The following is a 24,206-nucleotide window of genomic DNA, read 5'->3' on the forward strand; positions in this document are numbered from 1 at the left end:
AAACCAGATTTGAGTTAAGAACAATCCAATAGATTTGCATTTAATTACAGTGAGGCTGGCATTTTTATGTAAAATTCTTTACTATTTAATTACTTAACTGCAATTCCCTATCTGCCATGGTGGGATTTGAATTAATGGTCGATAGTCTTCTAGTATGGGGCACAGTAGATTGTCAGTGCACCAATAACCAACTAGTGACAACTAGCAGAAGGCAAAGAGAGGGGCTAAAGATGGACTTTTCAGGTTGACTGCTGCTGACTAGAGGGGTTGGCACTGGGCCCTCCACTTCTCACATTATATGTTAATGGTCTGGATGACAGAATTGATGGCGTTGTGGTCAAGTTTGCAGATGATAATAAGATCAGGGGCAGCTGGTGTTGAGGAAGCAGAGGGTCTACAGGAGGTCCTCAACAGATGACAAGAATGAGCAAATACATGGCAGATGGAAGACAGTATTGAGAAATGTTTGGTCATACACTTTGGTAGAAGAAATACAGGCTTAGACTATTTTCTAAATGGAGAGCACATTCAAAACATCAGAGGCACAAAAGGGAATTGGGAGTCTTAGTGCAGGTTTCCCTTAAGGTTAACTTGCAGGCTGCGTCAGCGGTAAGGAAGGCAAATACAATATTTGCATATTTCAAGAGAACTAGAATATAAAAACATAGATGTAACACTGAGACTTTAAGGTGCTGGACAGACCACATTTGGAGTATTGCAAGCAGTTTTGGGCCCCCTATCTAAGAAAGGATGAGCTGACATTGAAGATACATCATTCCTGGGATCATTCTGGTATATGAGAAGTGTCTGATGGTTCTGGACCTGCACCCACCAGCGTTTAGAATGGAGGTGGGGGCGAGGGAAGAGATCACATTGAAACCTATTGGATATTGAAAAGCCTATATAGACTGGTCATGGAGAGGATGTTTCCTATAGTGGCAGAGTCAAGGTCACTCATTTATTTTTTCCACTTTGGTATTGTCTTTTGTACATTAGTTGTTTGTCTTGTTGTGTGCAGTCTTTCATTGATTCTATGGTGTTTCTTTGTATTTATAGTGAATCTTAGAAGTTGTATATGGTGAAATACATGTACTTTGATAATAAATTTGCTTTGAAGTCTTATGGACTTATAAAAGTTGCAAATCATCAATCTCAGGGCTGGGCTGCATTATGAAGGAGAGGTAGAAACAATCCCAACTTGATACTTGTAACACACATCAAAGTTGCACAGGCAGCATCTCTAGGAAGAGGTACAGTCGACGTTTCGGGCCGAGACCCTTCGTCAGGACTTGGACTTGTATGTCAATTTTTAAAATAAAGGCACATAAAGGGCAGCTTATATTTATTAACTAAGAACTGAGAGGCTATGAGGGGAACTTTAGCACATTAGGCTCAATCAGGATAAAAATGTTCAATAGCCGTCTTGACAAGCATTCCATCGATCATAAATGGGCCATCAAAACTAGCCTGATAAAGCACTGGCTTATTATACTCGTCAAATTACGCACTTAACCACAAATACTTCAATGTATTACCTACACCCAGAGATCTCCCTTTCTTGTTCTCGTGCTACTAAAGTCAGGGTAAATTGATTGAACTCATTGTCCGTATTTGCAATACAAATGAAAAGATGCTGCACACTGAAATTAAACAGAACGCGTTGTAAATACTCGGCAGGATAAGCAGTGTCTCTGTGGGGAGAAATAAACTTAACGTTTCAGATCGCCAGCTGAAGAAATGTCATCGACTGGAATCGTTAATTTTATTTCTCACTAAACAACAGGGTGACCCGTTGGGGCACCCTTTGAGAGAAGGGTAGTGCAGTCTGACGTGGCCAGAATGCACATCAACCTCTGAGCCCGCCGTTTCCACTAGTTTCTACTGCAGCTCAGAACTAATATAAACCATCTTGTATCTAAATGAGCGCACATATCGTCTTGACACCTTAACGTCAGAAGCACAAACACCCACCAGCTCACTGACCTGGAAAAGATAACGCGAGGCAGCCTTGCGTAGGAGGGTCCATCCCACTGCACATACGAGGAACAGGAGCCCCTCGGTAGTCGTGATGGAGGCATTTTCCAACAGGGTCCGCTTGGAGAGCTCGAACCCGCAGTCCTTGCACTCCGCTACCGCAGTGTTCATACAAGAGAAGCTTTTAAACAGCATCTCGCCATAACTAGGCATCGGCTCTACCATTCTGATCGCCTGCTCTCGACCCCCAGCCTGCATTTAGTAATCAATTAAAAACTCAGTTATTAATTCCAGAAACGGAGGAAACAAGCCCTTCACTGTCAGCAGGAGATACTTGGTTGAAATTGAAGTAATACGTCCAATTCCCAGTCGCCTTCACACAATATGAATATTCCTTATTCTCTCCTATTTTTTTCCCGGAAATGTTGCGGTTTGCAGTTACTTGTTACGTGCATCAAGTCCTGTTCTCGTTGTCTTTGTATCTGACGATCCGAAAGCCCATACTGGTCTGTTTCAACAGGGCCGAGAGATCCCCGCTGTATTAAATATTCATTAATGACAAAAGTATCGCTTCGGGTTTTCAGCAGCAGAGATTTCAGCGGAGTTTTGAGACTGCTCGTCTCCCACTGCGGTTTCTTGCCAATTTCACCTGCTCCTGGGTCAGTTTCTGTCTGTGATTCCGACCTGCTCCAGCGCCTTATTCAGTCTGTTCCTGCAGTGCACGGGCGCATCGCAAGAGCAAGCGACAATCTAGTTTTGACAGGCTGGTCACGTTTTTTTAAAAGAACGGGAACAACAGAATGACTCTTTCTTGGCAATCTGATCACGTTCGGATGGCAATAAGACCCTCCCACAATGGGAAAGCGATCCACGTGACTCCAATATATAGCCTTTGCCGTATCTTCTCATTTCCGCCTTCTCCCGCATTTACAATAATTGTTACATTGAAAGGTCAAGATCCGAGCATTTCTCAATTGATATAAAGTATTGGCGATCTTATACATGTGTTTGATCGGTAGGGATGAAGGCAGCGGGAGGAACACTCCATTCATGGAAGCCAGTGACCGCAGACCCGCTGCGTGGGGAGCCTGAAAACAGCCCCGAGATCTTGAACACGGTCCTGGGTCGCGATCAAAGCCGCGCAGGCGCCCGACCCTGCGGCAGTTTCACGGAGTGGTGGAGGACGTGGGCGAGTTGAGCGTGGGCAAGCAAAAAGGCTGAAACTTTTGCACTATTGAAATAAAGGAACTCCATCTCTTAGTTTCTCTAGCCATTCTGAAATCCTTTGCGATCAGTAGACCAAATACAGAATACCGCAAATGCTAAATCACCCAAAGCTCCGATTAAAGCATCTGATCTTCAGAAATTGATGCATTATAACCTTTCAACCTCAACACTAAATTAAATAATTTCAGAGAATGGGCCACTCTACTCATGTATCTCACATTTTCAGTTTAGACCATAAGCAGAATTAGGCTATTTGGCCCATCGAGTCTGCTCAGCCATTTCATCATGGCTGATCCAGTTTGCCTTTCAACCCTATTCTCCTGCCTTCTCCCGGTAACCCTTCGTGGCCCGACCCCTACTTCCATCTCTTTTAGATGATGTTTCTTATTTATACACCTGCACTATATCCTTTGTTGTTTATCTTTCGGCTGACACCACTACATCATTGCCCTCTCACAGACCCATCCTCTTGTGCTTTCCACCCCACACATTTCTTCACACTATGAAACGTGTTTGACACACACAAAATGCTGGAGGAACTCAGCAGGGACAAGCAGCATTGTCCTGGCTTCAGAATCATTTCTGGCTTCTTCCACCTTCCTTTCCAGTGCTGGTGAAGGGACTTGGCCCGAAACACCAGCTCCAAGGATGCTGCCTGACCTGCTGAGCCCCTGTTGAATTTTGTGTGTGTGTTACTCTGGATTTCCAGCATCTGGAGAATCTCTTATGTTAAAGCATGTTTGATTTTTATTCCCCCCACACCCCCCCGCCCAATTTTGATACAAGGTGATCAAGCTCAAATATTGTTTTTCTCTCCACAGATGCTACCCAACCTCCTGAGTGTTTCCAGAAGTTTATTACGGCAAATGGAGTTGCTGAGCCTGTAGTTCACTAAATCTGAACAGGTGCGGCCATTTTTGGAGCAAGCATCCAGGAGCAGTAATGAGTGGGGATGTTCAGTGAAGATGTAGTATCTGTGACTTAAAACGAATGTAAAGCAGATGCTAGAAGCCCAGGAATTCAATTGGTCAGCAAGTACAAATTAGGCTGAAGGGCCTGTCTCTATTGCACAAATGAGATTCTAAAAAAAAATCCTGTTAGATCGTCACTGAATTGAAATGTCGAATATTTTTCTCTCCAGATACTGCATGTCCTGCTGAGTATCTCTAGCATTTCCCGTTCTTAACTAACTCAACTCTAATTCAATTGCTGTCCATAAAAACCAGTCTTCAACCAATTTGATTCATTCTACATCCAACAGGAAATAATAGAGAGCACTGGATAGAGCAAAAGGCCAAAATGTCCTGCTCAGGTGATCCAGCACGACTACAACACCAGCATCAACTTGAAAATGTGGGAACTTGCCCAGCAATCTCTTTTCAACACACACACAAAAAAATGACAAATTCAAGATAGACGTTTACCATGTTATCACGATACTCTCAACTACCTACATCAACATTTTCTTTGGCCCCAAAACCATTGCTCAACAAAGACCAATTTCTTAGGACGAGGAGGAAGTTGTCTGGACAGATACTATAATAGGCAATTGAATTCCTTTTCCCATATCCTCTACCCTGAGCCCGTAATCAGTTTCTAAGTCAGTCAGAATCAACTCCTTGTGGCTTTGACCCTTTCACTTTTGATCAGAGCTTAAACCAAGTCATGATTTGCATGCAATGTAGCCTCAAGGGTCAATTCTGATCGAACAAGTAATCAGTTATTTAAACTTCCACATTATCCAAATCACTTAGATTGTTAAATGTTCTATTTGAATCTAAGAAAAATCAATTTCTTTTGTGATACACATTAATATGGTATCCTTTATTTGTAAATTATGGATAAAAGTGATAGAAAATGAACCTGAAAGGACACAGGCAATGAATGAGTAGTAAGCATTTCCACTGCAATAAAATGACTGCCCTAGCATAACAAGTAGAAGGTGAAGCAAGATGTTGCAAGTTTGCAGGCAAGAGTTTTAAATTATTCTCTGACAACATCAGTATGAAATGGGGCACATGGTTTTTAGTGCTCATTATACAACTTTAGTTTGGATGGGGGGGGGCGGAGAGATGACAATTAGTCTTATTTGAGCCAGCCCTCCCTTCAAAGTCAGCACTCTGTTTGGACCTCTGCGTTTGCTCTGTTGAATTGACGGTTCATCTGAATCACTGGCCGGACATCATCCTACAAAAAACAAAAATGATTCGTACTTTGTACAGGCTGAATAAGGGTCAAACTTGCAATGATGGTCAATAAATCTTTAATTTACCTAATTAAGGCTTAGTATGTTAGAGAAAAAATATTTTACATTGTACCTTTCAACACAGCAAGATGTCCCAAGGCCCTTTACAAAAACATTAGAATCAAAATTTGATTTTAAGACAGAGATATACCAGGAGAAATTTGGACAAAGGCATGACGCTAAGCCAACAAGAGGAAGGATTTTGAAAGGAATTCTGGAGAGTCGAGCCTTGGCAGCTAAAAGCACAGCCATCTGCAGTGGAGCAACTAAGTTCTAGGATGTACAGAAGGCTAGACAGCGGAAATATTAGTCTTGGATTCCCATTAACACTTACCAGCTGTGCCAGTTTCTGCAAAAACGGGATGAGTTTACGGAGCTCCTGGTCTCTTGGGTTTTTGGACCAGCTTTTGATCTGAATCCCATTTGCAATCTTGGAGGAGAAAACAGAAATGTTTCTGAAGCACACCCACAGATTGACAAAGCTTACAGGAAGCACATTTCAAAAGCAGAATGAGTTTTGTAGAGATTGCTCTATTAAATCAGATGTCAGAATACCACTATACTTTCTCCTATATTGTGCATTAGGGTAGCCAGGGTAATAAATAGAACTTGCTCAGGATTCCCATGGGTCAAATATTAATTTCAACTGGACTACAGAGACACACATCTAAAAATGCGCATATAATTTCACCCTTAAAGTTCCTTCCACCTTTCCATCTCCTCTTTCCACCTGTACTGCCTGTTTACACCCCTTCTAATTATTTACTCTTTATAGCAACACTGCCCATCTTAAAGTGGGCCAATAATCTAACCCAACCAAAAGTAAAAGAAAATAAAAATGAGGGGCTTGAGATTTTGATCAGAAATACTCAGTAGTTGCAAGAAACATTTCAAAGTATGCAATGCCAAAATAAAACCTTTATATTTAGAATCTAATTTAAATAATCTAATTCAGTGAAGCTTTTAAGAGGCAGCTAAAATAGTTATTTATATTGCCTAAGCCCATCTTTAGAGTTTTGGATGTATATTGATGTTTGAAACAATACTCCCGTCACAGCATTAAGGACTGTAAAAAGAGAAATAACATGACATCAAGTTGAAAAGCAAAGATGTACAATGGTCAGTTATATAAAAAAAGATGCCAATCACAAAGTTTATATTTACATAGACAATTACAAAGAACTAAAGTTAGAACATGCAGATTGTGTAGATCACTAAATTGAGACTGTGGGGTTATGTTGGAATCAACCAGGGATATAACATGTACATTAAGTGCACTAGGAATATCTTAATGAGTGCTGGGATTCAAAACAAGAAAATTAGGAGCAAAACACCAATTAAGAAATTGACTATTTCAGGCTCTGTTGTGGGCAGAAATTTCCAGGTACACAGATGAAAAGATTCAAGGATATGCCCAAAGCCTTCATGAAGAATTGCAACAGCCCTCCAGTCCAGGGAACCTTTGGCACAGAAAAATCAGTATGAAGTTGGGAACTTTGATTCCTTGCACTGGAAACAAACCAAGGCCCTGATTAAGCAACAGAGGAAGTGCACCACTTCAAGCTTCCCATCTGTAGGGGAGCTAACAGCTCCTCACCGAATGGATTCCAATGGAGGAATGTCTCAACCTCCACTGGGATTGTCAGTAGCTTCAGAACTCAAGACTAGAATGGAGGTAAATCTTCCTTGATCTCCAGGTTGGTTCTCTCTAGTTCTGCCACAAGAACTAGAGAGAATCAAAAGGGGTTGAAATATCCAAAGGACAATGTCTCTGAGTCCTGATGAAGGATCCTGATGAAAACATCAACTGCTTATTCCTCTCCCTAAGTGCTGCCTGACTTGCTGAGTTCCTCCAGTGTTTTGTATGAATTGCTTAAGATTTTCAGCATCTGCAGAAACTCTTGTTCTGAGTCAAAGACAGTTATGACAGGATGCAAGACAATTAGAGCAAGGGGCTCCCCCCACCCCCCCAGGAACAGCCCGATCTGCAAACAGCAAACAAGGCAATCAAGTTCAATCTGCAAAAGGAACATAACTACTGATGAACAAGAGAATTTTTTAAAAAAGTAACCAGATGCAAGGTTCTTCAGGAGACCCTGTTAGCCTTCAAGATCAAAAAAGAAAACGTGTATAGAAGTGTTGGTCAGAGAGAGGGAGATCACACACAAGCACACACCACTAGGTTCAACCATCAGGCTCTTGAACAAAAGAGGATAATTACGTTCATCTATTGAGAAGTTCCCACAACCAATGATCTCATTTTAAGGACCCTTTATCTTGTTATTTCATGCTTTCATTATTTATTGCTATTTATTTATATTTCCATAGTTTGTCATCTTCAATGTTCTTGCTCTTTCATTGATCCCGTTTACAGTTACTGTTCTATAGATTTGCTGTGTATGCCCACAGGAAAAGAATCTCAGGGTTCTATGTGGTGAGATGCATGTACTCTGACAATAAATTTTACTTTTCCTTCTAAAGTTCAAAGTCACCAAAAGGGTGAGCTTATAATATATTGCGGAGCAGGCTGGCTGTACAGTGGTGTACCCTTGATAGATATTGTTCCCAAGTACTGGAGGCAACTTAATTTTTGTTTATTTATTGTTTAGAGGCACAGAACAGCAACAGTCACTTCCTGGCCAATAAGCCCACGCCATCAAACTACACACGTGACCAATTAACCTACTAAACCGTAGGTATTTGGAATGTGGGAGGACACCTGAGTAGCAGGAGCCCATGTGATCATGAACATACAATCTCCTTACAGGAAGTGGTGGAATTGAACCAGGGTCACTAGTGCTGTAATAGTGTTACATTAACCACTACACAGCTGTGTCACCACCTCCCCCTCATGCTATCTGCTAAATAAATATTGTTTGTAACAACTGTAGCTGTTCTACCATCATGGTTTGTTGCTGACACATACTAGTATCTTGAGTTGAGTCAAATTAGATCTTGGATACAAAACAAAATGACAAATCCCATGGACTGCTAAACCTCAAATCTGCGCCCAAAGCAATTCGCACCAAATACATTCCCAATAGGCTCACCTTATGAAAAGGGACTGCCGGTTTCAATAGGACTTAACCACAGTTCAGGTTAGTTCACACCGAGAGGACCCCTCTGCCTCTGGTGAGACAGCAGATGTGGGCTCACAATTCCGTTAGCACCTGTTGTCCCCATGTCCCTCACGGGGCCATTCAGACCAAGTCAAAGGGCTGATTAAATACCGAGGATTCATGGCTGAACCTGTTGGCAAATCACACTCAATTTACATTTCCAGAGAGGAGGCTATTAGGCTGACAACACTAGTGGGAAATGGTACTTTATCCCTCCCCTTCCCCACTTCTGGTCCAGTTACACCCACTGACTCATTCAAAACTGACACAAGCTGCACTGGAGTTCCACAACATCCACCTGGAATCATCAGAGCAAAGTCTTACATCGAGAAGGCTCAACCCCAGAGTCTTCATTAATGCAGAGCCGACTGTAGAATAACTTTAAAGATGGAATAAATACACGTTACCAACTGATTCATCACCCTAGCTGTCCAGAGGGGTGAAAGTAAACCTGGAACAGCCACATCGCGTCAGCAAGCCATGCAGAGAAGAGCACATTTAGGACCAATTTCACTAAGAGTGATACTGGACATACTGCTCAATACCACAAAACCATCACCAAATCTTATCAACCCCCGCCCTCACCCCAATACATTATGATAGAACATCAATTTCCTGTCTCACCTGGCCAGCTAAAGCTTCGGGGGAACTGTCTACAAAAACCGTCTTTGACAGATCCCTCCCGAGGACCATCAGCTCCCTGACGTAGTTGCCCATGATGCAGATGCAGTGTTTCCGATACAGACGATGCCTGCAACAAACTCAGTTTCACTTAATAGGGACTTGGTTTCAATTTGAACCAAAAAAGAGAAAAGGAGAGGTGTGGCGTGGAGGGGGCAGGAAACTCATTGTTCTAAAACTTCTTTTATCCCAAAGCACCTGTCAGCCAACTTAATATAATCACATTGTGGTATTTTGAATAGAGGCTAAATAACTGGGTAGAAATGTCTATGTAATCTTATTTCCATGATATCGAGCGAGAGATGACATTTGGCCATAATACCAAAGAGGGATTTCCTACTGGTCCTGCAGAAAATATTTTCACAGTATCTTTCACGTATACAGTACCTTGCAAAAGTCTTAGGCAAATATATATCTAGGGTGTCTAAGACTTTTGCATAATACTGTAATTTTATGTATTGCACTGTACTGCTGCCACAGAAGACAAATTTCATGACATGTGAGTAATGATAAAGCTGATTCTTACATGGGTCCCTATTGTGGACAGAGTGGGAAGGCAACAGGGAGAAGGGAATCATGGTTGGGGAGAAAGGGCAAGGGAGAGGAGAGGGAGTGGGAAGGGAGTGGGAAGCACCAGAGACATTCTGTGATGTTCAATAGAATGATTTGGAATCAAATGACCTTGCCTGCTGTCTCAGGGCTGGGTGGGTCTACACCTGCACCCCCCCCCCCAGCACTCCTTTTCTGCCACCTGACCCACTTCCTTCTCACAGTGCTCCACCCTCACTTTTCCCTACATCCTTTGACCGTGCCAGATTTACAAACCAGCTCTCTGCTCCACATTGACAAATAGAGTACTGTGCAAAAAGCGGACAATAATAATGGTTGAACTCCTTAGGTGGAGCCAAGGTATTCATCTCAAACATTTTCAATACAATGTCCCCACAATTACACGAGTTATCTGGGCCAGCACCTTTGATGCAATATAGCTCACCTCAGGCAAGCATTAGACAAGTCTGCCTGGACAACTAGAATCAACTTGCCTGATAATCCGCCTTTGTGGATCCAATATATCTAGCAATTTGTCAGTATAGTCTTTTGTAGCAGAGGTGAAGAGGATAACCTAATAGTGGAAACAATGTTTGGTTAGGATGAGTGTACGCTATTGGCCATCAAAAACCAAGAGAAGTTAGAAGTCATGAGTTCATAACCTGACCTCTGGAATTGTATCCATCTTGTTAGGAAGTCCATGGCACTGGTCACCAAAGGGCAAATGGAATGACTGAACTCTGAACTTAAAACTATATTTGGCTCCTTCTACATTTGGTAAAGCAGCAAGGTGCCAAGTTAAACGCACATCATCATCATCTCACCTGTACCGCCTTACAAGTCCCAAATGGAACTCAGCAGGTCAGGCAGCATCCATAGAGACAGAAGGATAGGTGATGTCTTTGAGTCAAGATGCTGCCACAGGAAACCTAGCACGAATGAAGTGGGGGGGGGGGGGTGCAGGTATGAGGTGAGAGCTGGCAGGCGATAGGTGGAACTGGGTAAGGAGGGAGGGATGGGCAGACGTTATATCTCTGGTAAGTCGCAGTATTGTAGTGGGGGTTCCGTGGTAGCCTTACGGTCAGGGGAATGCTATTATAGCTTGGGGCATTGGAGTTCAGAGTTCAAGTTCAACGTCATCTGTATGGAGTTTATTCGTTCCTCCCAGTGACTGTGTGGGTTTCCTCCAGGAGCTCCTCCCACTGTCCAAAGACGTACCGGTTAGTAGGTTAATTGGTCATTGTATGAACGGGCTGGGGCTAAGTGGGTGGGTTTCTGAGCGGTGTGGTGTGTTGCGATGGTGGAGCTTGTTCTGAACTACATCTCCAAGTTGTTTTTTTTTAAATTTAAAAATCTACCTAGATCCAAGAGGAAAGTTGTATTTCTCTGACGCAGAGACTTGACTTATTTACGATAGTGTAGAGTAGGCTCTTCAAACTGCACTGCCCCAGCAACACTTGACAACCCCAATTTAACCCTTGCCCAATCAGAAGACAATTTACAATAACTGACTAACCCATGCAGCAGGTCTTTGGGCTGTGGGAAGAAACTGGAGCAGCAGGGGAAAACCCACATATTCTACAGGGAGGACATACAGACTCCTTACAAAGAATGCCAGAATTGAGCTCCAAGCTCCAACGCCCTGAGCTGTAATAGCACTGTATTACCACAGGGCCCGCATGGCTGCCAGCAGAATATTTAGCCAATGGGCCAGGTGTAATGGGCATCCTTGTGAATACTTGCTGAAAGGCTATCAAACTGTCCTTAGATGAGGGTGAAATAGAAAAGTATGGCTATGGATTAGGAACATGAAATAGATGGGTTCCCAATCTGTTTACACCCCAAAAGGCCAGATGGATATAGGTTCAGCGGGTCGGAGTTGGCAATTGCTCAGTTGGGGGACAGGTTCAGTACTCTGAAGTTAATTAGCAATTCCTTGCCGATTATTGAAATGTCCTCAGAGGAAATTGTTTAATGAGTTTACACATTTAGTGGTGAGCAAGCCCTACGGATGGGATATACTGGAGTGGAATCGATTTCAAACATAGCCAGTCATCCATTTAAAAAGGGTTTCTTTGCCAAGTTTAAGCTCATTTACATATCAAGAGCAAATTCTTGAAAAAAATGCTGGGAAAATACTTTGTTTTATAATAATACTTAGCTCTAGATCCTTTTTCAATACTTTGATTGATAAAGTTGAAGATAGATTTCATCACATTTTTGATCTTTGTCAAACACCAATAAGTAATCCATTTTTAAATTCTGAAAGTGACACACAGCCATTCTGGACCATTTCATAAATTGTGATCCATTAAGCCTTCCAATTTGCTAAAATTACTAAGAATACATCCATTGTGTCCTTCTGTGCAAAACACTCACTTGACTGACAAATCCTTAAAGCCCTGCAAAGGAACATAATTATTTCATATCTTTTATACAACATAAGTAGACCATCACCCTATCAGATCAATATCTGCTCTCCAAGTAATCTCATTATCCCATCAACTTCTCTGTAACCTTCTCTCTTGTATGTCAATTAAATCCCACTCAGCTGCACTAGCAGTGGAGGTAATTTACAGTCATTGATTTACTAACCAGCTCGTCACTAGAATGTGGAAAGAAACTGAAGTACCCAAAGGGTCCAGGGGGGCACCAGCAATTAGAAGTAGAGCTGAGACATGACTTGTTGCATCATAGTGGTTAATTGATGTGTGGACTATGGGGGGGGGGGTGTTGTGGGGAGGAGAGAGTGTGGTGGAAAGTTGGAGTGAGGCAGTCTAGTCAGCAGGAATGCCTCTGCTACAGAAATCTGGAACAAGTGCAAATAGTTATGTTAATTTGCTGCAGGAAAGGGTGCTTATCGTTCAGCAGTCACACCAACTTTGGGCAAATTGTGAAAGGAAGAGGAATCCAGTGCAGCTGAATGGAAACTCAACTCTAACATGCCGGAAGCCGCACCAAGTGTAGAATCTCTCATCTCAAGGTTTCACATCAGACAAAAGCACAGCTGTCTGCTTCTTGGTTCAAGATGCTTATACTTTCTCTCTGTGACCGCACAGGTTTCCTCCAGGTGCTCTGGTTTCCTCCCAAATTCCAAAGACGTACGGTCAGGGTTAATAAGTCGTGGGTGTGCCATGTTGGTGTTGGAAGTGTAGTGACTCTTGCAGGCTGTCCCAGCACCATCTTCAGACTGTGTTGGTTTTTGACACAAAATAACACATTTCACTGCATGTGTGACAAAAAAGTGAATTTTTCAGAACTTTGAATCGATTTACGAAGGGTGACTGATATGTTTGTGGCCTAAGGTAGAAGGAGTCAATTTTAGAAAGCCTAGCACATTTATTTTTCAACATAGTCCCTTCCTACATTTACACACTTAGTCCCAAACTCAAAATACACTGCAGATGCTGGGGTCAAAGCAACACTCACAACACACTGGAAGAACTCAGCAGGTAGGGCAGCATCCGTGGAAACGATCAGTCAACGTTGGGCCTGAAGCATCGACTGATCATTTCCACGGATGCTACCCGACCTGCTGAGTTCCTCCAGTGTGTTGTGAGTGTTACACACTTAGTCCAGTGGTCGTGGAGCATGAGGATCTTGGACCTCCAGAAAGTGTCCACAGATGGGTGATTGAAAAGTTCATGGCCTAAGGTAGAAGGAGATGAGTTATACAGCTCTCGTTACATGCACATGCAGTCCAACTTTTTGAGTGATAATGCAGAAAGTTTGAAGTTAATAACTCATCTCCTTCTACCTCAGGCCACAAACTTATCAATCACCCATCTGTGGACACTTTCTGGAGGTCTAAGATCTGTATGTTCCACGACTGCTGGACTAAGTGTGTAAGTGTAAGAGGGGACTATGTTGAAAAATAAATGTGCTAGGTTTTCTGTGGAAACCCACACGGTCACAGGAAGAACGTACAAGCTCCTTACAGGCAGTGTTGGGAATTGAACCCAGGTCACCCGCACTGTGAAGTGTTGCTCTAACCACCATGGTACTATGCGTTTTGCAGGGCTTTGGAATAGGTTAGGTAGTTCATTCAAATGGCCAGCTTTTGGCCAATGAGCTGAGGAGCCACCTTTAATGCATCATTTCAACCATGTAGTTGGGGCTGGAACAAGTTCCTCTAACAACAAGAGTACAAACTCCCATAAAAGCACAGTGCAGGTTGAGAACCCAGAGTGACTCAGACTGACAATTCTGGTACAATGCCAGACACGGGTCCATTCTGTTCAGATATTTTACCTCGTAGAACTGAGACACACTTTCAAGGAATTCCTTGCAATAAGGCCTCAGCCTCACGTAGACCTGTAAAACAAAGAAAAAACCTTGCAAAAATCTCTTCAAATGGTCTTCATTAATCCTCCCTCCCCATATTTCCTCTTCCACAGTGAAGGTTCATTATCTACACAGATTTTTACAAAGTCCAAAGTAAATTTAATATCAAAGTACATATGTCACCAATATCCTACCTTGAGATTCATTTTCTTGCAGGCATTTATGGGAAAATAAAATAATGGAATTTATGAAAAATTATACATGACTAATGTGCAAAAGACAAAAACATAATAAAGTTAATAAATAGTGAACACGAGTGCAGAGTCCTTGAAGATGAGCCCATGGGTTCTATCTAACTATCCGTTCTGTAATTGAGTGTCTCTGTTCAAGCCGTTTAAAAATATTCACTTTGTTTTCAAATTTTTCCGTGGGTCACCTCTCCCACCTGACAGAACGGCATGTTCCTCCATGCCTGAAACGTTGACTGTACTCTTTTCCATAGATGCCGCCTGGCCTGCTGAGTTGCTCCAGGTGGGGGTGGGGTGTCTATCTCAGATTTCCAGCATCTGCAGATTTTCTCCTTTATGTTCCTCCATCTGGTCTGCTGTAAACTTTAAGTTTGGTAACTTCACCACTGGCAGCTGTGCCTTCAGCCACCCCGACCCCAGCTCTGGAGCTCCCCCCCTCCACCCCCACCCCCACCCAACCTCTCCTCCTCTCACAGGATGTTCCTCAAAACACAAACTAAACACAGAAAATGTCGGGCAAGTATAGCAGCTCAGGTGGCGCTTGTGGAGAGAGAAACAGATTTGGTATTTAAATTGAGTCTTGCCTCAGAAGCAGGGACCTGTAGCTCGAGTCACATCATAGTAAAGACGTGACTGAAGTGGAGAGGTGCAGCAGAGATTTCTGATAATCTTGCTGAGAATTGAAAACTTTAGCAGTGAAGATAGACTCAATAGACAGTTAAGCTAGATAAGCTTTTCCTCAGAGAAGAGACTGAGGGAGTCTTAACTGAAGTGTGCAACCTTGAGGGCTGGATAGGGTTAAAAGGAAAAAAAGGTCTATTTCCCTATTAATTCCACCATTAACTCTGAATACAAGTCCACTAACTTAAGTATTATAAGCAGAAGAAATTCTCCAGATGCTGGAAATCCAAAGCAACTTAAGCATTATGCAACTTTACCTAAAAAGCTTTATCCAATATGTGGCTCAAAATGCACCAGCTTGATTTTTCCTATATTAAAGTTAATTTGCTAAATAAATCTCAACCCCTCTAGTTGTATTGGAGATGTTAGTCAAATGGCTGAGGAACTGCACGATGCACTTTATTAATTTATCTTCACAGATGTTTGCGTTTGTCTGCAGAAGCACTGGACAATACTCAGCTTTGAGGGAATACTGCAGAAAGAATCTGGCCTATTTTTCTATGAGCGGAGAGTTCTTCCCTTCCTTTACAATCCTGGTGAAGAGTCTCGACCTGAAACATTGACTGTTTACTCTTTTCCGTAGATGCTGCCGGGCTTGCTGAATTCCTCCAGCATTTTGAGAGTCTTGCTTTGTTTTCCTATGGATTTGACTGATGCCTCTTCCATCAATTGAACACCACTCCCAGTATTTTCCCTACCCCCATACAGTCAAGGCCTGAAGTTTGTCCCTTCTCACATAGCCACAGTTAATCTCCAACCTTCTTGCTCAGACTACTTCCCACACAGTGCTTTGGCATGCAGCATGAATATTGTACAAGAGCAATTTTAACACTGTGCAGATCGACTAAACCTGCTGTGTAGCAGAGTGTTGCAAATTACTTGTGCTGAAAATTATTCACTGGTCATCGCCAGTTCCACTGGGACATTCTGTAACCCCCTTGTTCAGCCCTCCTCCGGCACCGCAGAACAATGGGATTTATTTAATGCCGTCTTATGAACCCTGATAATGGGCTATTGAGCTTGACGCTGGATTGAATAGTGGAGTTCATTATCTGGGAACTGCTCGGGACGTCCCCGTAGCCCGGGCACAACTTGTTGGACACCTGCAGCAAAGCTCAGTCTGCCGTCAATGCATCAAATAGGGGTTTGTGGAGTGTCTGGTGTGTGGGGGCACTGAAGAAATGGGGATGGAGCAGGGTGGTTCGGGACACTCGGGAAGTTCTGTATGAAAGCACAACCCCAGTAAGGGGGACTGATCACCATAGATCTTTGCTGAGATCTCCCAATCCATCAAGCATTCTGAACTCTAGTGGTGGAAGAAACCATGCCATCTTTAGGGGCAAGGGAAAGGGGAGAGCATTCTAACTGGTTACCTCACGGTTTGGTATAGAGGTACCAAGGTACAGGATGGGGAGAAAGCTACAGACGTTTGTAAACTCAGCCAGCTCCATCATTGGTACTAGTCTCCCCATCACTGGGGACACCTTCAAAAGCAATGCTTCGAGTAGGTGGCATCCACCATCACCATTCCCTTTAAGCTGCGTGGGTGCACGGCCACGCAATAACTGAAATGCTCCCGCACACGTAACCTTCGTTGCCGCGCAGCTGGAAGCTTCTTTTATGTAACGTGCCACACAGTTGTCAGGTTGTGTAAACATTTCCTGCTCTGCACGGCTGTAAAAACGAAATTAGAGGGGATGTTATCCATCATTAAGGACTCTTACCAACCAGGACTGGCCTCTTCTCATTACGACCAGAGAGGAGGTACAAGAGCCTAAAGACACACACTCAACATTTCAGGAACAGCTTCTTCCCCTCCACCGTAAGGCTTCTGAACTCTCCTGAACCTGTGAACATCACCTCACTATTCTGATCTCTTTTTGCACTAATTTTCTAATATACATTCCTTATTATAACTTGCAGTGTTTAATTTAGAGACAGTGTGGGACAGGCCCTTCTAGCCCAACGAGCTGCACCATCCAACAGCCCAGCTCTTTAACCCCAGCCTGATCATAGGACACTTTACCATGACCAATTAACCTACTAACCAGTAGGTCTTTGGGACGTGGGAGCAAACTGGGGCATCCAGAAGAAACCCATGTACTCACGAACAGGTTGTACACTTTTTTTTTTAAAAATACAGAATTTTTAAAAATACAGATGGTGTTGGAATTGAACTCTGAACTCCAACACCCCTAGCTGTAATAACATTGCGCCAACTGCTTCGCTATGTGTATTGCACTGTTTTACACAGCCGTGCGTCGCGCTGTCCCGTTGTCCCAAAACAACTAATTTATGACACACTGCATTTTAGTGATAATCAACCCGATTCTAGAGATACGGGGGGGTGGTGGGGGGGTGCAAAAATTATAGGACGTGTGGAGGCTAGTGCCTACGTTGCTTTAAGAGAATTTGTCAGCCATGCTATGAGATAGCTGAACACAAATATTTCAAGAACACAAAAATGATTATACCCCAGCATAGTACAGGTGGAGAAAGCCATCAGAGGAAAGCATTTGAGCTGATTTTAAAGTGGACCTGATCCAGAGATACCACCTGTCTGAATATCTTCAATTCACAATTAAAGATAACTGAATGAAAACTTTCAAATAAAATGTTGTTTTGAAATGTGGTCACCGTTGTGATGACGAATACGTTCAGCCAGTTTATGGATAATGGCCTCTCACAGAGAGCAATATTGTGGCCACCAATCATCTGATTTAGTCAGGCTGACTGAGGGATAAGTAATAGCACATTACCCCAGGGATAACCCTTTTGCATCCTGAAAAATATACTGTGGAATCTTTTGGCATTCAGCCAATAAGAGAGTTGGGGCCTCAGCTTAACAACATCGGCCCCACAGTATCACCTTCATACTCTGATTCTGTGTTCACCTCAGCAGCAGACATTGACCCCAGAGTCAGAGACACTGATGCAGCTGGAAATCTGGTCTCTGATACTAGTTTGATCTTATTTAGTGAGAACAACTGGCCTCTTAGTGTCTGAGGTCCCTCTTGTTGTGGTGGATTAGCCAAAGGTACTAACCGGCTGCCCAGTGATGTGCCGCTTTCGTGATCCGTGAATTAGCTCGTGGAGCATCACATTCATCAGCTGGGGAAGTGTGTCTCAGCAGGAACCAGTGGTGACAGTAAGACTTCATCTGCACTCTTGGGAACTATTTAAGAACTGGTTTGGGGATTATTACTGGCAGTTGCTTAGGAACAGGTTCCTTGTTGATAACAGCCACCAGCATTACGTACTAAAATGCATAGTGCTTTGTGGCTGTGCTAGCAAGCTGGAACTGGAGCCACATCACATGAGATATCCACACAGGAGACTGACGGATTAGTCAAAGAGAGACTTTAAGATTCCATTGAAACTCAAGGAACAGCGTGTCATCTATCATCTGGCCATTTCTAACTTGCAATGTTAATTTTGTTTTTCTCTCTTCAGAGATGCTGCCCAACATGCATTTTTAAATATTTTTAATTGCAGCAGCAATAAATTGTATTCTACAGTTTCAAAATTATATTCTGATAAGAGTCACAAGTACAGGACCACAAGACATAGGAGCAGAATTGGGCCAATCAGCCCATCGACTTTGTTCTGCTATTCCCCACTGGCTGATTTATTGCCCCTCTCAACCCCACTCTGCCTTCTCCCTATAACCTTTGACACCCTGATTAATCAAGAACCTATCAACCTCTGCTTTAAATGTACCCAATAACTTGGCATCCACAGCCATTCATGGCAATGAATTCCACAGATTCACTACCTGGTGGCTAAAGAAATTCCTCCTCATCTGATCTAAAGGATAATCTTCTATTCTGAAGCTGTTCAATCTGGTCCTGGACTCCCCCAGTAATATATGGGGTAGGGAGCTCAGGAGAGAATTATTCATCAGGAGGCATAGAGAATGCTAGTATGCAGAGGTAAATATCCTGCACTGAAGGGAAAACTCACTAAACAGGAATGGATCTGTCACTGGGAAGATGAGGTGGGATGCGAGGCAGTCTACGTAAAGCATAAACTTTGGTATGAGCCAGCTGGTCAGTCACTGCACTTCAGCACTATACGCTGAAACACCAATCCTAAACTCCAGGAGGAGCAAACCTGATAGTTTTTATCTTGAAAGTGGACAGGAAATCCAAACTCTGCATCTTCCATGGGTGTTAGCTGGCAATGAACGAGCGTTTCGTCCTGCAATTAAACGAGAGATATCAAACAGCAATTGAGTGCAGTTGGGTGGACCCAGAACTAGGACTTGTTGCCCACATGAGACATTCTCCATTTCTGTGCCCTGGAAGAACAAAAATGCCATACTTGGTTATGGATGATGGGGAAAGGAGGGCATTTTCTGTGGATTGGATTCTGAAGATTCGAAGTACATTTATTATCAAAGTACGCATGCAGTATACACCCCTGAAATTCATCTCCTTCACAGACAGTCATGAAACAGAGAACTATGGAACCAAACCTTTGAAAGAAAAACAAAACCGCGCAACCCCCCCATCATCTGATCCTTTTATCCAAATCATCTGATTTGCACAAATGGCAAAAGAACCCAGTGACAAACACAAAATCAAAATACACATGTCAGTACAGTTGAGCTCAGCGTTCATTATCTCCAGATTCAAACGTCACCCAAAAGTATTAACCAAAAAAAAATGACCGGAACTAGAACACATCACAAACCCCGAGTCCAAATCCGCATTCAGCATCAAATAAATCTCACCAGGGCATTATCCACTGATGGCATCAAGGGAGACAGAGACACAGAGACCACATGGATCAAGGACCTTCCCTTGGGAGCAGTGAGCGAGAGACCGCCACACACAGAAGATTGAATAGTACACAGCACAGGAACGACCTTTTGGCTCATGATGTCCGGCCAAACCAATTAAACACCCAACTAAACTAGCCTCTCTGCCAACACAATGTCCATATCCCTCTACTCTCTGCATATTCACGTGCGTATCTAAGAGCCGCGTGTATGTGCCTCCTCCACCAATCCAGGCAGGGCCTTCCAGGCACCCACCACTCGGTAAAACAAAATTTGCCCAGAACATACTGTATTTGAACCTGCTCCTTCTCACCTTAAATGTGTGCTATATTGGATATTTCAACCCTGGGGGAAAAAAAAGCTAACAGCTGTTTATCTATACCTCTCAATCTTATAAAATTTAATCACATCTTCCCCAGTTTCCACTGCTCCAGAGTAAACTATCCAAGCCTGACTAATCTCTCCTTATAGCACATGCCATGCAATCTAGGCAACACCCTGGGAAGCTTCTTCTGCACCCTCTCCAAAGCCTCCATTATTGTGTTTCCAATAATGGGGAATCCAGACTCAATTGCAATACTTCACCTATAACAAAGTAAAACACAAGACAGACATTGCAAATCCTCAAATGCTTGCAACTGCAGTTCAGGGCAGCATTAAGGCTGGCGACAGGGAAGAAGGCTATGATGTTCTATGGTACCGACCACTTGTCCTGCAACCAGGATAAGACCAATGACAAAAAGAAATCGGGTGTTCTTCCAGCCCCAATTCAAATCAAAAGTGAAATGCATATTTAACTGAGGCACAGCAGGTGACCAATGACCACCCACCCTACTCTTGATTCTGAGCTGGACTTGACCTCACAAGCTTGTGGCTGAAAGATGAAAGAGTGCCAGTCGAGGGGATTTTGGGACAGATGCTATCCAGAATTGTTCAGCATGGAACTGTGACAGAGATGCTGACACTGCAGCATTGTCCTAGCCACAAGGGGTTCATCACACCTTCATGCAGCCAAACATTAATCCCAGCTTCATTCACAACAGTACCTCAGCTCAAAGACTCATCCCAGTGGTGGAAGTACTTCGGGGGTAGTTTATATTTTTAAAATACTGAAACGCAGCAGGAAACTCACCAGTCCCAGAACAAGTGAATAATCAGGTACACTGCGGGTTTTGAGTGGAAGAGTGGATTTTTGAAGTGTCTTTTCAGTTGAACTTCGCAATTCCTTGACGATTTTTTTCCTGCAGGAAACAATATTATCTGGATAAAATAATTTCTGGTTTAAAAACTACCCCAGTGACCCACATACTTCACATTCACAGCTGGTATTACTAACCCAAGTAATTCCAGGATAAAGAATCTTTTGGTGCATATATTTAAATTAGTTCTCAGAGAATGTGAATGTGAAGAGCTGAGAGTGTAGAATACTTTTTGCCCTTCGGTGTCTTAATCACTTTCCGATCAGGTGACGACTTGCACTTGGAGCGACTATAAATATTTTGCAGTTTAGGCGACTATAAATATTTTAATTGCAACTTATAGTAACCTCATATCTTATACAGTACTGCTGCCACAAAACAATGAATTTTATGATGTACTTCAGTGACGATAAACACAGATTTTGATTTAGTGACATGATTAACATATCATAAACACAAGTGATTTTCCAGTGCTGGAAATCCAGGGCCACACATTTTGCTTGACGATCAAGTCCTGATGACGGTCTCGGCCTGAAATTCGCCTTGACTCACTGCCCATTACGCCACTGGCATTTGGGGTAGCAATTAAAGTCCTCCATCTCTGTCTGTCCATAGAGTTGCACACCAATATAGAATGATTCTTCATTGCTGTTTCTGTAACAATTTTTTTTCTTTTAAAAAAGATTGTTAGCCCTGAGCTGAACCCCCGAACCGGGAGGACTGGTGGACCACTTGGTCTGGCCCGTTTGGCATGGGTGACCAAGAGCCAAAGCATTAGGCCCTCACTCCAACCAACACAGCTCTCTGGGCCATTAAGGCATGCAAGCCTCTAAACTCTACAATGAAGTTGTGGTCCTCTTGGAGGTCAGCGTGAAATATCTACTGTTTATTCCTCTCCATAGGTGCTGCCTGACGCGCCGAGTTCCTCCAGCATTTTGTGTGTTGCCTGATCAGCATTCCTCCCACTACCAACTCTACTAATTACCTGTGTTCCAGACAGAAGATTATGGACTCGGGTCTCACTCCTGTGGTTGGAGCACAGCACTAAGGGAGGGCCACACAGTCAGAATTGACTCATTGTCAGTGCAATGTTCTTTGGAAAACCTGATTGCCCCCTCAGGCGGATGCAAAAGATCTTAGTGCACATTAGAGCAGTGGGATTCCAGCTCACTATAATCAATCAATATTTACCCTTCAATAAACACCACAAAAAAAAATACATTTTCAGTCATTAAAGCTTTGCTGTTATGGAATCTTGTTGTGTAAGGATTGGTAATGATGTTTCCTATACAAGCGTAGGCTCTACAATTAAAATACATGTCATTGATTGTAAAACACCTTGGAATGTCCCATCATTATGAAGAATACCAGAGAAATGCAAGCCCCTCTTTTCCAACAACCAATCATTCTAAGATGCGAGACTCATTACAGCCACAATTGCAGTTTATTTTGTTCAAAAATCCATTGATTCTGGGGCGTTGTCAGACTGTAGGACAGCCCCCAAATATTGCATCCTTGGGATAAACATAATAACTATAAACCATATAGTTTAATCCTACAAGACCACAACCTTGCCATGGCTCAGAGGCTTGTGTGCCTCGGTGACCCAGAGAGCTATGCTGGCTGGACTCAGGGCTTCATGCTTTGGCTCTCGGTAGGGTCACTCATGCCAAACAGGTCAAAGGGTAGAGGCCAAACTAACAACGGTCCACCAGTCCTCCAGGTTCAGGTCCAGCTCAGGGTTAACAACGCTGACTGGTCAAACAAAATTGTTATGGAAACAGCAATGAAAGATCCTTTAACATCTGAGTGTGACAGTATTCCTGAGTCTCCACCTGGGACTTGCATGACTGACAGTAGTGAAAACCGAGAGGAAGCTACTGACATGATGAAAGAAGCGCTGAACATTGCCAGAGATGGACCTTCATTGCTGCCCTGAACCCTAGCAGCACAACAGGCTGGAAGAAGAATATAGTTTAATGTTGATGGTGGGAGTAGCTCTGGAAACAGTAAGAAATAGAATTAACTGTCACCTGTATTGATTAGGGAGAGGGTTGATGAGGGGAACCAGTTAATGTGGTCTGGGTGGACTTCCAAGAGGTAGTTGGACCACTCTCTGCTAAACATCAATGACTCCTCCATAGAGATTGTTAAGAGCACCACATTTCTTGGTGTTCACCTGGCGGAGAATCTCACCTGGTCCCTCAACACCAGCTCCATAGCAAAGAAAGCCCAGCAGCGTCTCTACTTTCTGCAAAGGCTGAGAAAAATTCATCTCCCACCCCCCATCCTCACCACATTCTACAGAGGTTGTATTGAGAGCATCCTGAGCAGCTGCATCACTGCCTGGTTCGGAAATTGCACCGTCTCGGATCGCAAGGCCCTGCAGCGTATAGTGAGGTCAGCTGAGAAGATCATCAGGGTCTCTCTTCCTGCCATTAGACATTTACACCACATGCTGCATCCGTAAAGCAAACAGCATTATGAAGGACCCCACACACCCCTCATACAAACTTTTCTCCCTCCTGCCATCTGGCAAAAGGCACCGAAGTATTCATGCTCTCACAACCAGACTATGTAACAGTTTCTTCCCCCAAGCCATCAGACTCCTCAGTACCCAGAGCCTGGACTGACACCAACCTACTGCCCTCTACTGTGCCTATTGTCTTGTTTATTATTTATTGTAATGCCTGCACTGATTTGTGCACTTTATGCAGTCCTGGGTAGGTCTGTAGTCTAGTGTGGTTTTGTGTTGTTTTTTTTACGTAGTTCAGTGTAGTTTTTGTATTGTTCGTGTAGCACCATGGTCCTGAAAAACATTGTCTCGTTTTTACTGTGTACTGTACCAGCAGTTATGGTCGAAATGACAATAAAAAGTGACTTGACAAGGTGTCAACTATTAAAGCTGTCACCAAAATCAAAGACCAGGAAATACAGGGGTTAATAGTGCCACTTGTGGAAAATTGGCCAAGTAATAGTAAACAGGACAGATAAGGAATGCTTTTTCCAGAGAGGAGAAAAGAACTGCACAGTGGAAGCTTCGCTGGCATCAGCACAAGTACCGTTGGTTTGCTTCATATATTTATCAACTTGGATTCAAGTGGACAGGGCACGATTGCCACATTTTAAGATAGTACAAACCTGAAGGCATAGTAAACTCTGAGGAGGACTTCAAGAAATAGGCCGGTGGAATGGGCGGATGGGTGGCTGGTGAAA

General features: G+C 43.2%; 2 protein-coding genes across 2 annotated transcripts in view; both read right to left on the reverse strand.

The window, feature by feature from the left end:
- cers1 (ceramide synthase 1) overlaps positions 1-2,991 on the reverse strand; it is a 59,494-nt gene extending 56,503 nt beyond the window's left edge. Inside the window, exon 1 of the mRNA XM_063032347.1 lies at positions 1,984-2,991. Coding sequence (XP_062888417.1) covers positions 1,984-2,232 — 249 coding nt within the window. The 5' untranslated portion in view covers positions 2,233-2,991. The remainder of the gene's footprint in view (positions 1-1,983) is intronic.
- A 2,079-nt stretch (positions 2,992-5,070) lies between these two features.
- Positions 5,071-24,206, reverse strand: part of LOC134337412 (CTD small phosphatase-like protein 2-B) — a 29,125-nt gene continuing 9,989 nt past the window's right edge. The window contains exons 6-12 of the mRNA XM_063032387.1: positions 20,924-21,032; positions 19,122-19,208; positions 14,047-14,109; positions 10,290-10,369; positions 9,190-9,316; positions 5,781-5,876; positions 5,071-5,388 (exon numbers count right to left, since the gene is read on the reverse strand). Coding sequence (XP_062888457.1) covers positions 5,314-5,388; positions 5,781-5,876; positions 9,190-9,316; positions 10,290-10,369; positions 14,047-14,109; positions 19,122-19,208; positions 20,924-21,032 — 637 coding nt within the window. The 3' untranslated portion in view covers positions 5,071-5,313. The remainder of the gene's footprint in view (positions 5,389-5,780; positions 5,877-9,189; positions 9,317-10,289; positions 10,370-14,046; positions 14,110-19,121; positions 19,209-20,923; positions 21,033-24,206) is intronic.

This window comes from Mobula hypostoma, chromosome 24, assembly GCF_963921235.1.
Source record: "Mobula hypostoma chromosome 24, sMobHyp1.1, whole genome shotgun sequence".
NCBI lineage: Eukaryota > Metazoa > Chordata > Chondrichthyes > Myliobatiformes > Myliobatidae > Mobula > Mobula hypostoma.